General features: G+C 38.8%; 1 protein-coding gene across 1 annotated transcript; it reads left to right on the forward strand.

The window, feature by feature from the left end:
• The first annotated feature begins 1,344 nt into the window (after positions 1–1,344).
• Positions 1,345–14,993, forward strand: LOC131947291 (epimerase family protein SDR39U1). The gene is made up of 6 exons (XM_059308462.1): positions 1,345–1,484; positions 7,029–7,135; positions 7,676–7,761; positions 8,917–9,038; positions 9,652–9,798; positions 14,446–14,993. Exons 1-6 carry the CDS (start codon positions 1,469–1,471, stop codon positions 14,853–14,855), a joined length of 888 nt encoding a protein of 295 aa, XP_059164445.1. The 5' UTR covers positions 1,345–1,468; the 3' UTR covers positions 14,856–14,993.
• The last annotated feature ends 1,091 nt before the right edge of the window (positions 14,994–16,084 follow it).

Raw genomic sequence — 16,084 nt, forward strand, 5'->3', positions numbered from 1 at the left:
ACCGTCAATGTACTTTAACTTCAATTAACGTTATATAAATCAATACCAAAAAGTAAAGGGATTTTAGTAATCAATGAACCAGCTCACCACCTATTTCTCTACTTCATATTACTTTAGCTTTTTGCTTACACATTACTTTGTCTAGTATTTCAATTCCTCAAGTCAGTTTGTGTGATAATATTTTGGTATTTTATTACTAGACCTACTAGGTGGCATGAGATAATTATTTTTCAATATGTTAATAATCGGCTGTCCAACTTAATTAACTGGACCTTCGTGCTCGTGCAGGCCACGTGAAACTGTGTACATGTGATGATTTTATGACACGAAATACACGTGTAGTCTTATTATTATACAAGTTGTTTATTCTACCAATCTTTAGGTACTTTTTTCTCATTTTTCCAGTTTTGTTTATTATCTAGCCTACACATTTTCTTTCTCCAGAAAGATCGTTGCATTTCTTTAATTTGTGTTTAAATGTTGAAAACTGACCCGCGAGAAAAAGAGGCGTAGCTAGGGGAGGGTGGGTGGGGCGACCGCCCCGGGCGCCGACCTAAAGGAGGCGCCAAATTGGGTAAATAAAATTACTTTTTTAAATATTTAAAATTTTTATTCTGAGCTTCATCAATAAATGATACACAGTAGAAGTTTAAAAATAGACCTGGTTTGCTTTCCTGACTAAATTAACTGTTTTCAATTTTGTGACAAGGGAGAGTAAATAGTAAAATGGGGGGGGGGGGGGGGGGGGGGGATGCGATTTCCTCGCCTTGGTTCAGTTCTCTAGTGAGCCTAGCTGGTCTGTACGTTGAAGTATTAACCTGTTATATAATGCTGTAATATCTTAAACAATTTATCATAGACAGTGGCGTCGCTAGGGCGGGTGTCACCCGGTGCGGCACTGCGTGGTGTCACCCCCCCCCCCTCAAGAAGTAAAGTTTATATATATATATATATATATATATATATATATATATATATATATATATATATATATATATATATATATATATATATATCTGCTCTAGCAGATTTTTAAAAACTATTTTCACACAGCGAAAGGGAAATAATACAACAAATAAAGACATGCCTTAACGTTTTTACTTCCCTTTTGACATAAAATAAATTTTGATTATACTTTATTACAATTATCTTTTTAACGATTTTTAAAAGATTGTGATATTGATTCTAGTTTCACTCATAATCTTCACAAGGAAACTATTAATGCATTTAAATAATAGACTATTTGATGGATCTAAATATTGAGTAATTTTACTTTTATCATGAAAACATAAATAATACAAGGGAAGTCACTCTCAAAAATGTTATTTTGTTTACCTTGAACTTCTTGTGTTATGAAACAAGTGCGTTTCTACTTCTAGCCAAACATTGAACATTAGTTATAATTTCTAAGATTTCTTCACATCATCCCATTGTGACAGTGCAGTCTTGCGACTTCAAGAAACCAAACATGAGTATTTTAGTTGGTAAGGCCCAGTACACTAAGTTAAAGTAAGGCAAGGTACTCGGCTTCTGTTTTCTAAATTTTCAAATCGGCATATCTTCACAGATCTTAGTAGATCTATCTAGATCTAGATCTAATATCTAGATCTAGATCTAAATCTATTCTAGATCTAGATCTAGAATAGATTCTAGACTAGCTAGATTCTAGATCTAAATCTAGAATCTGATCTAGATTCTAGATCTAGTTGTTTACTTGTTTGTTAAGGTCCTAAGACCTAAGGACTAAGGGCCGCTAAGGTTATCGTGGTGTTTGCTAGACCCAGGCCTAGATTTTAGGGTAAAATCTTAGTTTAGCGTCGTAAATTCGGCCAAAACTAGTAATGTAGGAGAGAGTGCATTAATGAATATGTCATTAAATATGAGTATTTTTTCGTATATTTTGATAAAATATTATAAATAATTGAATAATAGATCACCATTTATGGTTAAATCAATTTAAATATCCTGAAATTAATTTTTATCAACCCTGTTCGAGATAGTAAATTTGCTATTAAAAACAGCAGCCATCTTAAGAAAATGTTATTTAGAGTAGCTTCCCTTTCATTTCTATTCGTATGAAAATGTATTTAAATATGATTGTCTTGTTGTATAGTCCGTATAAGCGTATTACAAAGCATTTTTTTTTTTTAAATTCTGCTCTTTAAAAACTGAATTTCCTAACAAACAACTTTATTAATTCTAGAAGCATTGTGAGATGCAACTTGTATCCATGTTTTAAATCACGTTTTTTTTTACGATTGTTTAGGCCTATTTGATCTTACTATTACTATATAGTTTGCGTTTTTTCTTATTGTTTGAATGTTCACTATTTTCATTTCAGGGTTTTCTTTTCATCAATTAGTGATTCTATCGTAACTTATGGCATTTTTTACTTCTCTTTACCTTAATTAAACCCCAACCTCCGTCATATTGTTGTTGTCAATGTCACAACAAGTCATAAGGGGTCATCCATAAATGACGTCACACTCGTAAGGGGAAGGGGGGTCCGTAATTTTGTGACGATGTGTGATGAGGGGGAGGTTCAGATGTTGCGACGTCACATTTTTGCATTATAAAAAAGCAATGTTAGAAAACTAATTTTAGACGTTATTTCGCGTTTTAGATAACTGTTTTTAATAAATTGTAATAGTTTAGACAAGATTTTGGAAAAATATCGATGTTTAAAAAAAATTCAACTGCAATTTTGAGGGGGGTTGTAGTTTGAGGTGTGACGTCATTTTAGGGGGGGGTCTGGCTTTTTGTGATGACGTGTGACGGACGGGAGGTAAAATTCGTCAAAAAAGCGTGACGTCATTTATGGATGACCCCTAATGTAAAAAATTACGCTTCGCTCTGCCTTATCTAAGATCTCTAGCCATAATTTTGACAACAATAAATGTTCGTCATCATTTATATATACAGAGAGACAAAATGTATTATCCACCAGCTTCCCTCGTAAAGCATCATCTAAAATAATCAGCCACTCCACCCATTAAGTGCGTGTTGTCATTATGGTCGATCGCAAGTCTCCACCTGCCAGACACATTTTGGTTATCCTTTGTTGTCAAAATGTCAATATCAAGTACCCAAGTGAGTGATATGGGGTTGTCCATAAATGATGTCACACATGATTTGCTACGGGAGTGAGTGAAGATTTGTGACGTCAACTCAGGCGGCTCCGCAATTTATGACGTGTCGGTCTCATGAAAGGAGGTGAACGGGGAAAAATACCTATGTGGTTGATGGAGAACCTCTATAATGCTTTGTTCAATCAAAATAACGATAAATAAGCATTAGTATACGTATACCTTGCTTAAAACGAATCATCACAAATGTTGCAAGCCTGCTAGTTTAAGACATTTGGCAAAACGGCCTTAACTTAACACATTATCCCCGTCAAAAAGGCTTGCCACCAAATGCCTGCCGACGAATAAGCCGCGTCGATTGAGGGGCGTTAGGAATACGGCCATTAGCATTCGCCGCGTTAGAGCACCAGTAGGCTATCGCGCTTTGTAAGATGACGTAAATACTTAAATTCAATTTCGCTAAACTGCGCGAAAATTTAGTAATGTTCCATCGTTTGAGGAAATTTATTTTCTTGGACTTAAATTGAAATATGTTGACTGTCTGGCTCTTAATTTCCGAATATCACTTTTAATGTATCAAGATTCAGAACTATAATTTACTTTAATATAAGTGTCATCTTATCGTTTATTGTGGTTTTTATAAAGCGCAGAGCAGCTTTAAAATCGGACGGCCATCCTGTTTTCACCAAGCTTCTTTTGGAGCTTAATATGGGTAGGGTAGTCTAGTTCTATAGGGTGAGAGCTTAATACCTTTTTAAAGGGCCGAATGTCTCAAGACAGCAAGCTTGCAGAAATAACTACGTACGTTTAAATGGACGAGTGATAAATGTGTTAGGGGCTGTTTAATGAACACCAACTTATGTTATCAAATTAAACGTCGCATAAGCGTCAAAATGGCAGTGCTTGTTTTTTTTTTATATAAAATTAGCCTAACGGTCGGCGGTACCGGTACATGACGTCACGTGCGAGCGTTAACTCGGTGACGATGTACTAAGTGGGGGAATGAAAAAGGTGGGGTTCAAGAAATGCGACTCAGCAAGCTTTTTACATTTCTTGACCCTTCTTAATAGTTCTATCGTCCCCACTGAGAAAATGGATCACCAATGAATGACGCGTCATACTTCTACAGCTGGTCTTTCTCCCACAACCATCCCCTGTTTTCGCGAAAAAAAAAAACCTGACCCGTCTCCAAAATCACATCGCTGAGTTCTACTCAACCTCTCCCCACCACAAATCACAATTTCTATCTGAAACAATATGTTCATATGTTTGTTCTGTAATAATGCACGCTGTCATTACTATCTTAAGAGCGACGTCACTTATGAGCGATCTAATATTGATTTGATTACTGCAAATAAAGTGTTCAAAAGTTCGACCTCCCAACAATTGTTGTGGTCTTGGATGCACACTATTAAGTCTGAAAAGGTCTATTAGTCAACTATATTGAAAAAGAAAAAAAATAATATACAGGGGGGTCATCCATAAATGACGGCACGTTTTTTGGACTATTTTTACCTCCCCCCCCCCTCCCCTCCGTCACACGTCGTCACAAAAAGCCAGACCCCCCCCCCCCCCCCCACTAAAATGACGTCACACCTCAGCCTACAACCTCCCTCAAAATTGCAGTTGAATTTTTTTTAAACAGCTATATTTTTCCAAAATCTTGTCTGAACTCTGTCAAAATAGAGTATTTTAATCAATTGTTACTACAATGTATTAAAACAGTTTTCTAAAACGCAAAATAACGTCTAAAATTCGTTTTCTAACTAACATTGCTTTTTTTATAATGCAAAAGCGTGACGTGGCACCATCTGAACCCCCCCCCCCCCTCCCCACACACCGTCAAAAAATTACGGACCCCCCCCCCCCTACGGGTGTGACGTCATTTATTGGCGACCCCCAGGCATATATTAAAACAATACAAAACAATCATATTAAACCACAAAATCAACACAAAAGACATGCGAATAGACAATTTTTCAAGGGAAACTACTCTATTATTGTTTTTGAAACATGGCCGCTGCTTGTATTTACTCATTGTTGTCTCGAACGGGGTAGTTTAAAGTTTATTCCAGGATATTTATGACTGGTTTGGTCTTGGATTGTGATTTGTTATTCAATTATCTGTTATATTATGTAAAATATGACATAAATATGGCCAAATGAAAGAAATATTCATTAGTTACCTTCATCGCTCATTACTAGCTACGTTGGAATTTACGACGCTAAACTAAGATTTTACCGATTTTAGACATACACAAGTGGTGACTAGTGTGACGTAGTGTCATACCATACATCATAGATCTAGATTTTAGTAGATATAGAACTTAGATAAATTCACTCAATGATCTTAACTTTTTTTTTCATTTTGGTAGCTTTGGATGTACCAAATTCTGAATTTGTTTTTTAAATTCAAAATATTTAATAATATTTATATTAAGACTTAGGATAGGTCACTTAGGCGGCTTAGGCTTAATATATAAAATTATATATTTTACTAGTAGATTCTATATAGTAAAAATATAGTAGTACACAAAATGAAATGTACTGTAACATCACTAGATCTATCACTATGTTCAAAAAACAAAACCTTTCATAAATATTGTTTCATTAAAGTATGATTTTCACACAAACAAAAACATAAAAATGAACATTTACTGCAAATAAGTGTGACATCTGCTGTTGCCTTTTACTTCTGACACCAGTTCAGAAATGCGCTGCTTGACCTTGAATTCAGCAAGTGTTGTGTCTTGTATTATCCATCTCAATTCAGCTTAAGGAAGTGTTCATTTAGTTTTGCTGGTGCTAGACTAGAATTGCTCTACTTTACCTGGCAAATCATGCAGTTAGGACTCCCATCAGGTTCAGTTATATGTGTGAATCTATACTGTACATATTCGTCTGACCACTTTCTTGTTTAGCTTGACATGGGCCTCGATTTAGAAAAAAATATGTTTAACACAATACGTGACCAATGTTCCACAATATAAATATCATGATACAAATTCCTGTTATCTTGCTCTAGCACACTTAGTAATATGTCATGCTGTCTTATTTAAACTGTCAATGGCTGCACCACGGGTTCTATCATCCGTACTGACAGAATCTGATTGCAAATCATATGAGTTTGGTGTGGATCTTGACCCCCACTGAGACTGACTTACCAAACCCAGAGAGTTTGATCAAACCCAGGTTAAGAACCACTCCCCTAGATTTAGAATTTTACAATATTTTTATTTTACAGTCAAGTTAAGATCCAAGAGTATAATTTTTTAAGTCATAGATATTAATAAGTTAAATTAGAATTTGGAACTTAAATAACTAATGTTTACAAAAATTGAGCCTATAAGACCATAGCCCTATAAACAATATGAGACTCCTGGGTAAAGAAGGTTTGATGAGGATAGGGGAGAGTGGGGTATTCAGGCCTGTGCGATGACATTTTGAGTGACTTCAGCATTGTGTGATTTCATAAAATAATTTTTAACTGCTCTGTTGCGTTATTAAAAGACTGTTTTTGTAAATTTTAGAAGAAGTTGATTTATTGATTCTTTGTAAAAGCGGAGTTCACATGTTTCTGTGACCTCAGCACACAAAGAGATAATGTGGTCTGTGTGAAGTCCTGTTTTAATTGCAAGTGTGGAAAATGAAAGCACACATAAAAAAATCTTGTAGCCCTACATGTGGCGCTGCTGAAATAACTTCATAATACAAACAAAAATAATTAAATACATTTAACTACAATAAAAACATCAACTTTTCTGTTTATCTTTATTATTGCTTAAGATTTATTGATTTAAAAAGAAAAACACATACATCTTCTAGATTTCTCAAGATGGCAATTAAAATATATTCTATAATGAGCTTTGATAAGCCAAAGTCATATCATCTACATGGGTCATTAAAGTTTAATAGTTTAATTTAAACTATTTTTTTTTTCAGGTGGAGGCACTGGCTTCATAGGCAGGTATGTGGCCAAGTTGGGTGCCAGAAAGGGTTTCAAGGTCATTTCTGTTTCACGCAAAGCTGGGCCCAACTGCCTAACTTGGGTGAGTTAGGTGAATTATTTGTGACTGAAGTTGGTGAATTATTTTGTGTGGTGAATTATTTTGTGAGACTGAAGTTGGTGAATTGTTTTGTGAGACTGAAGTTGGTGAATTATTTTGTGAAACTGAAGTTGGTGAATTATTTTGTGAAACTGAAGTTGGTGAATTATTTTGTGAGACTGAAGTTGGTGAATTATTTTATGAGACTAAAGTTGGTGAATTATTTTGTGAGAGTGAAGTTGGTAAATTATTTTGTGAGACTGAATTTGGTGAATTATTTTGTGAAACTGAAGTTGGTGAATTATTTTGTGAAACTGAAGTTGGTGAATTATTTTGTGAGACTGAAGTTGGTGAATTATTTTATGAGACCAAACTTGGGTAAAATATTTTTTATCCTATTAAACTTGTGTGACTGTATAGTGTAAAATGTGTTCAAACATTTGTGACTCTTAACATTGTTAAAGTTTTCAAATGCTGTGCAAGGACAGATGAAAAATAGCTACTTTGACGAGTGGAATTAATTAGGGTCCATCTTGTTTCTAGAATGACGTCAGCCGTGCTGGACTGCCAGATGACTGTGTGGCAGTTGTCAGTATGTCAGGGGAGCCCATCCTACAACCATTCAAAAGGTAAAGGGTATTTTTCTTCTTCTTCTTCGTTCTTAATTTTTAGTGTTGGAAGGGATCGAGCCTTATCTGCCAGAGGGTTTGAACTTGAGACTTTTTGGAATTTATCAACCATGATCTTTTTGCCGACTCGACCATGCCTACATCACAATTAAGGTTACATGTCTACTGGTTATGCGCCATTGAGGCCATTGACTCCGATTTCAACCTGCTTTTCTTTTTGGATTTGCTTCCATAGCCTTTGTCCAACCAAGAACAAACTACAAGGCAGCAGTTGTTGTTTGAATTTGGACAGGATATTTTAATTAATTAAAGCTAACGAGGTGGAGAGGAAGTTAGATCACGCTGTTTTGATAGGGTGTCATTGTCTAGTGGTACTAGCTCACACATCAAGTCAACAAGGTGTCCCTTGACTGCAATCAAGTCAACAAGTCATCCCTTGACTGCAATCAAGTCAACAAGCCGTCCCTTGACTGCACTATGGGCCCTCACCTTCCAGGTGGTAGGTGGTAAAAGCCAGGTGGAGACAAACAGACCTGGTGTGAGAAATACAGGATTCTGTATCATGTTGAATGCTGAGCATTGATCTAGCTGGTTAGGTCCTTGTTAGAGAGACTTTAATAAAGTTTAAACATAGAGCTGTCAGACCACTGTGTCAAGGCCGTGATTTTGTCCAGGTTATATTTGGTTGATTGGTGTGATAGGGACCTGGAGCCCAGTCCAGCTCTATTGGGTACCTGGCTGATCTGGGAAACAGAGTCATCATAGCATGGATGATGTAGTTTGTTTATTTGTTGTTATAGATGGACAGAAGAGATGAAACACATTATCAAAGAAAATATTGATGATGTAATTTATTCATTAATTATTACAGGTAGACAGAAGAGATGAAATAGATCAGCAAAGAAAACATTGATGATGTAATTTGTTCATTAATTGTTATAGATGGACAGAAGAGATGAAACAAATCATCAAAGAAAACATTAATGATGTAATTTATTAATTAATTGTTATAGATGGACAGAAGAGATGAAACACATTATCAAAGTAAACATTGATGATGTAATTTATTAATTAATTGTTACAGGTGGACAGAAGAGATGAAACAAATCATCAAAGAAAACATTAATGATGTAATTTATTAATTAATTGTTACAGGTGGACAGAAGAGATGAAACAAATCATCAAAGAAAGCCGAGTGGATAAGACGAAGTTGTTGAGACAGGCCATCACATCATCCACAAAACCTCCAAAAGTTTTTGTCTCTTTCTCTGGGATAGGTAACTTTTTTAATGTTGTTATTTTACCTACTAAATCTACTTTTTCAATGCTGTTATATTACCCACTTAATCTACTTTTCAATGTTGTTATATTACTTACTATATCTACTTTTTCCATGATGTTATTTTTTGTTATTGATCCAGTAATCTACTTTTCCAATTTTGTTATTTTGTTATTGACCCACTTAATCTACTTTTCCAATTTTGTTATTTTGTTATTGATCCACTTAATCTACTTTTCCAATTTTGTTATTTTGTTATTGATCCACTTAATCTACTTTTCCAATTTTGTTATTTTGTTATTGATCCACTTAATCTACTTTTCCAATTTTGTTATTTTACCCACTAAATCTATTTGTTAGTTTTTTTTTTACCCCCTAAATTTACATTCCTAATATGGATAATTTACCCACCTAATCTAGCATACCTATACTACATAAACTAGTTATCTCCCTTTTATAACAAGCCCATTCCTTGTACTGGACCTCCTGATACCATTCCTGCTACAGTTTGATATTTTGTTCCTACAACATGCAGACATTTCAAGATTTTTTTAGATGATTTACCTCACCATCTGCTAATGTCCCGCCCCCCATCCTCCTGTCATGCCCAGCCTGCTACAAGCCCCACCTCACACGTGAGTACACTGAGCTCGATCAAGTGGAACCGTATGACTTCCTCTCTCAGCTGACCCGGGAGTGGGAGGATGCTGGCAGATTACCTGAGGGCGGTCCCACACGATCTGTCATACTCAGGACAGGTGAGTCGTCTGTCATAGACAGGTGAGTCGTCTGTCATAGACAGGTGAGTCGTCTGTCATAGACAGGTGAGTTGTCTGTCATAGACAGGTGAGTTGTCTGTCATAGACAGGTGATAGACAGGTGAGTTGTCTGTCATAGACAGGTGAGTTGTCTGTCATAGACAGGTGAGTTGTCTGTCATAGACAGGTGAGTTGTCTGTCATAGACAGGTGAGTCTGTCATATGTGAGCTGTCTGTCATAGACAGGTGAGTTGTCTGTCATAGACAGGTGAGTTGTCTATCATAGACAGGTGAGTTGTCTGTCATAGACAGGTGAGTCTGTCATATGTGAGCTGTCTGTCATAGACAGGTGAGTTGTCTGTCATAGACAGGTGAGTTGTCTATCATAGACAGGTGAGTTGTCTGTCATAGACAGGTGAGTTGTTTATCATAGACAGGTGAGTTGTCTGTCATAGACAGGTGAGTTGTCTGTCATAGACAGGTGAGTTGTCTGTCATAGACAGTGTGAGGGTGTCAGGAATCCCAAAGAAAGCACAACACGATACTATCATAGAATTCTTTATTTCACCATCTCCCGTCCTCCAGTCACAAAATACACCTCCTTGCTTTTACACTCAACCTTCAACTGCCGTCCGCATTCATCCCTACACACCACCTTTCTCTCGCTCACAACACAGCCACTGTCACCCGACCAGTCGCTTCCCTTGTACCCTCGTTCACTCCGTACAACAACATACACATCAACACACCCGGCCTCGCGTCTCACTACATGCTACATACACACACTCAGTGATCCGTTCCACGTATTCACCGTTCATACACATTACATCACCACATACCCTCCATCTGTCCCTAGCTGATGCAATCAGCGGAATTAACAAGAAAAAAACGAATAACTCAACACAATATGTATATATACAAAACTACGATGTTAACAGTTTCAATGGGACTGCTAAGTGGTCCCTCCAAAGACTTTCCGTAAGTCTGTAGTACACAGAATAGACGCACCATATCAGACTTGTACTCTGTAAAATACATCTAGTACAAAAACATAGCATCATGTACATATTACATTCCAGAAAATAGCTACATAGTAACCCTGTATAGAACATTTGAAATAGGTTTAAAAATCACACACAAACGACAACCGATCGTTGACTCGGCACCACCAGTAGCATACTTTTGTTGGGTACAATCCACCTTCAGTTTCTGTAAGAATATCATCATTTACATTTCTCGTATATAACAATTAACAATATACATACATACGACAAAAAACCTTAACAAAAAGGATACCGGTACTTGTTTTAAACTTTGGATACGACGTCAATTTTTCTCTCCTTCGGTACAACTTGTCGAAAGACGCCATGCTACATAATGTATATTGTAAAACAAATGTCTTACACGTGTGTTGTCTCACCGCCGTCTTGTTGTGTGCTCCGTCCCAGACTGTGACCAGATCAAATCTCACCTTACCGCTGCATTAGAATGATAGTTTTGTGGTATGGTCTCTCTCTCGATATCATTCCCGATGATTGCGTCGAATGACCCCCGTTCGAATACTAAAGCTCGTACTTGTCCCGTCACATACGGTGATTTAATGTTTATCAGTGCTATCGGTAGGCGTATGACCGTGCCACCAAACACCTCTACCATTTTCCATTCACCCGTGTATTGGTGCTGTTCGACGTAGCTACTTTTTACAGCAATAGTAGAGCACCCCGTGTCTCTCACCTCCTCTACCGTATGAGCTCCCACATTCACCATTAGCGTTGGTATTTTCGGTGCGATCTGTAGTAACGGTGCTTGTTCTACTCCCTCATTATCTGGGCTACTGTTGTGGCCGTTGTAATCATTGTTATGATTTCCGTCCTGCCTCGGTCTACGTTGTTGGCTGTAATAACTGTGTGCCGCATGAGTGTTTGTGTCTCTGAGGTATTCCTGACCCGCAGCCTGATTATTGCCCCCAACGTTTGAATGTCTATGCGGACAGTTCCTAATCATGTGACCCTGTTGTTGGCAGTTGAAACACCTCCCAACGTATCTTGTGCCGTTGGTTTGTGTTCCATATCTCCTTGGCCGTCGATTGTCATCTCTGTAGTTTCCTGCCTCTAGACCAACGTACTCCGCTGTACCGCCTGTCGCCTTCGCATAGAAGATTGATTCATACTCTGATTCTTTGTTAGCTATTGGTCTATCCGTGTGTGCAATGATGTACTTTTGGCAGTGGTCAGTGAGGTCTTTTAGGGTGGTGGGCTTTCTTTCCTGTATGTAACTTAGTAGCTGCTTATCTACTGAATTCAATACTTTGTCTATCAAAATGAATTCAATTATATTCTCAACTTTCATCTCCACTCTAGCCGTTTCTAGCCACTTCATAAACGTGGTTTTTAGATCCAGCACGTAGTTTTTGAAGTCCTCAGCTTTAGATGGTAGTCTGTTGTGGAATTTTTTCCTATACGAGTCTTCATTATGTAAGAAGAACTCAAGGAGGGTTTCCTTTAATATTCTGTAGTCCTTCATGTCATCCTCACTCAGGCCCTGACATGCATCCAATGCCTTCCCTCCTATTAAGACAAGGAGTTGAGTTCCCCACTGCGTATCGCTCAAGCTTGTCGTCCTCGCCACTGTCTCGAATCTCCTGATGTACGCATCTATGTTTTCCGAATCTTCATGAAATTTCGGCAACTTTGATAGGATATTTTGATGGCTCACGTCTAAGTGTGGTATGTCTTTCATACCTTCATGCTTCATTCGTGCCAGCTCGATTTTCTGCTCCTGCTTCATCCTTTCGAGTTCTATCTTCATTTTTTCGTTCTCTATCCTTGCTTCTGTCTCCATCTTTTCTTGTTCCATCTTCATTCTTTCTCTTTCCCTTCTGCACCATCTGTCCCTCCTTTCTTCATTCTCATTCAGTCTTTTCTCCACCCACTCGTCCAACTTCTCTCCCTCGTATCCGTTGCTTCTACCCAGGCTATACATCTCTGGCAAACTAACTGGTCCCTCCATGTTTCTGTTAGATAATTTATTTAATTCACAAATTCAAAAAGCGCCACTTACAGGAGGTCTGTTGGTACGACAGGAGATACACGTCTATTACCCAATTGTGGGTGCCGCTGCTCCACCAAATATGTGAGGGTGTCAGGAATCCCAAAGAAAGCACAACACGATACTATTATAGAATTCTTTATTTCCCCATCTCCCGTCCTCCGGTCACAAAATACACCTCCTTGCTTTTACACTCAACCTTCAACTGCCGTCCGCATTCATCCCTCCACACCACCTTTCTCTCGCTCACAACACAGCCACTGTCACCCGACCAGTCGCTTCCCTTGTACCCTCGTTCACTCCGTACAACAACATACACGTCAACACACCCGGCCTCGCGTCTCACTACATGCTACATACACACACTCAGTGATCCGTTCCACGTATTCACCGTTCATACACATTACATCACCACAGACAGGTGAGTCTGTCATAGACAGGTGAGTTGTCTGTCATAGACAGGTGAGTTGTCTGTCATAGATAGGTGATAGACAGGTGAGTTGTCTGTCAAAGACAGGTAAGTTGTCTGTCATAGACAGGTGAGTTGTCTGTCATAGACAGGTGAGTTGTCTGTCATAGACAGGTGAGTTGTCTGTCATAGACAGGTGAGTTGTCTATCATAGACAGGTGAGTTGTCTATCATAGAAGGTGAGTTGTCTGTCATAGATAGGTGAGTTGTCTGTCATAGACAGGTGAGTTGTCATAGACAGGTTTAATATATGTCATATATCTGTAGATTATAGACAGTGCTAAAGCCACTTTATCCATTATGCCCTGGCCACCAGTTGTTGATCTAGTTTAGAGACAAGAATAAGTCAAGATCTAGTTGTACGCTTGCTTCAGACATGTGTACAAAGATCTAGTTGGTCACTTGCTTTAGACATGTGTACAAAGATCTAGTTGGCCACTTGCTTTAGACATGTGTACAAAGATCTAGTTGGCCACTTGCTTTAGACATGTGTACAAAGATCTAGTTGGCCACTTGCTTTAGACATGTGTACAAAGATCTAGTTGGCCACTTGCTTTAGACATGTGTACAAAGATCTAGTTGGCCACTTGCTTTAGACATGTGTACAAAGATCTAGTTGGCCACTTGCTTTAGACATGTGTACAAAGATCTAGTTGGCCACTTGCTTTAGACATGTGTACAAAGATCTAGTTGGCCACTTGCTTTAGACATGTGTACAAAGATCTAGTTGGCCACTTGCTTTAGACATGTGTACAAAGATCTAGTTGGCCACTTGCTTTAGACATGTGTACAAAGATCTAGTTGGCCACTTGCTTTAGACATGTGTACAAAGATCTAGTTGGCCACTTGCTTTAGACATGTGTACAAAGATCTAGTTGGCCACTTGCTTTAGACATGTGTACAAAGATCTAGTTGGCCACTTGCTTTAGACATGTGTACAAAGCTTACTACAACCCATCTGGTTACTCTAATAACCCATTACCCAGACAGTGCAGACTCAGAATAGACTGTTTGCCCTTTAAATAACACCGGCAGAATGACATATCATGTGGCAGTTTTTTTTAAATTTCATATCATTAATAATAAAAAGATTTTAAAAATATTTTTACACTGTCAATTTTCTCCCGCAGGTATTGTTCTAGGGAATGAGGGCGGAGTTATCCAGAATATCAAACTGCCATTTTCTCTGGGACTTGGTGGCCCCATGGGCTCTGGGAAACAATGGTTTCCATGGATACACGTAGAGGACCTGGCTGGCATAGTCTTGCATGCCATAGAGAACGACCAGGTGACAGGTGTGCTCAACGGCACCTCCCCCAACCCTGTCCTCAGCCAGGAGTTCACCAAGGCCTACGCCTCCGCCCTCCACCGCCCCCACTTAATCCCCCTGCCCAGTTTTGTGGTGAGTACTGTGTTTGGGGCCGAGGCCGGGCCGGTACTGCTGGATGGCCAGAAAGTTTTGCCTAAAAGAACTCTGGAGTCAGGCTACAGGTTCCAGTACCCCACAGTCCAGGCTGCCTGCAAGCAACTCGTCTCCTGAGGGTACATGTCTGTCTGGCATCATCTTGGTCAGGCAAAGATCTTTGGGGTGGCATCATCTTGGTCAGTCAAAGATCTTTGGGATGGCATCATCTTGGTCAGGCAAAGATCTTTGGGATGGCATCATCTTGGTCAGGCAAAGATCTTTAGGATGGCATCATCTTGGTCAGGCAAAGATCTTTAGGATGGCATCATCTTGGTCAGTCAAAGATCTTTGGGATGGCATCATCTTGGTCAGGCAAAGATCTTTAGGATGGCATCATCTTGGTCAGGCAAAGATCTTTGGGGTGGCATCATCTTGGTCAGGCAAAGATCTTTGGGGTGGCATCATCTTGGTCAGTCAAAGGTCTTTGGGGTGGCATCATCTTGGTCAGGCAAAGATCTTTGGGGTGGCATCATCTTGGTCAGTCAAAGATCTTTGGGATGGCATCATCTTGGTCAGGCAAAGATCTTTAGGATGGCATCATCTTGGTCAGGCAAAGATCTTTGGGGTGGCATCATCTTGGTCAGTCAAAGGTCTTTGGGGTGGCATCATCTTGGTCAGTCAAAGGTCTTTGGGGTGGCATCATCTTGGTCAGGCAAAGATCTTTGGGGTGGCATCATCTTGGTGATACTAAGACCTTTGTGGTGCAAAGATCTAGGTGCTATTATGAACTTGATATCATGATCTTGGTGAAGCCATGATTTGGGATGAAACAGAGACCTTGATATTCCCAAATTTTACTGATATTATTAACTGGAGTTTGCATTGTAGATTTTATTTTGTTGTAAACTGTTTGTGTAGTTGTAGGCCTACAGTTGTTTGGTTGGCTGTTGAGTTAGTGGTCAAGTTGTTTGGTTGGCTGTTGAGTTAGTGGTCAAGTTGTTTGGTTGGCTGTTGAGTTAGTGGTCAAGTTGTTTGGTTGGCTGTTGAGTTAGTGGTCAAGTTGTTTGGTTGGCTGTTGTGTTAGTGGTCAAGTTGTTTGGTTGACTCATGAGTTAGTGGTCAAGTTGTTTGGTTGGCTGTTGAGTTAGTGGTCAAGTTGTTTGGTTGACTCATGAGTTAGTGGTCAAGTTGTTTGGTTGACTCATGAGTTAGTGGTCAAGTTGTTTGGTTGGCTGTTGAGTTAGTGGTCAAGTTGTTTGGTTGGCTGTTGAGTTAGTGGTCAAGTTGTTTGGTTGGCTGTTGAGTTAGTGGTCAAGTTGTTTGGTTGGCTGTTGAGTTAGTGGTCAAGTTGTGTGGTTGGCTGT

The sequence above is a fragment of the Physella acuta genome, unplaced genomic scaffold (genome assembly GCF_028476545.2).
Source record: "Physella acuta isolate Inbredline_101_S28 unplaced genomic scaffold, ASM2847654v3 ptg000591l, whole genome shotgun sequence".
Lineage (NCBI taxonomy): Eukaryota > Metazoa > Mollusca > Gastropoda > Physidae > Physella > Physella acuta.

What these genes read in the sequence shown, in the direction of transcription:
- LOC131947291 (XM_059308462.1), top strand. An exon ending in GGCCCAACTGCCTAACTTGG is followed by an intron (nt 7,136 to 7,675) that starts GTGAGTTAGGTG and finishes TCTTGTTTCTAG; the next exon opens with AATGACGTCAGCCGTGCTGG. An exon ending in TGTCTCTTTCTCTGGGATAG is followed by an intron (nt 9,039 to 9,651) that starts GTAACTTTTTTA and finishes TGTCATGCCCAG; the next exon opens with CCTGCTACAAGCCCCACCTC.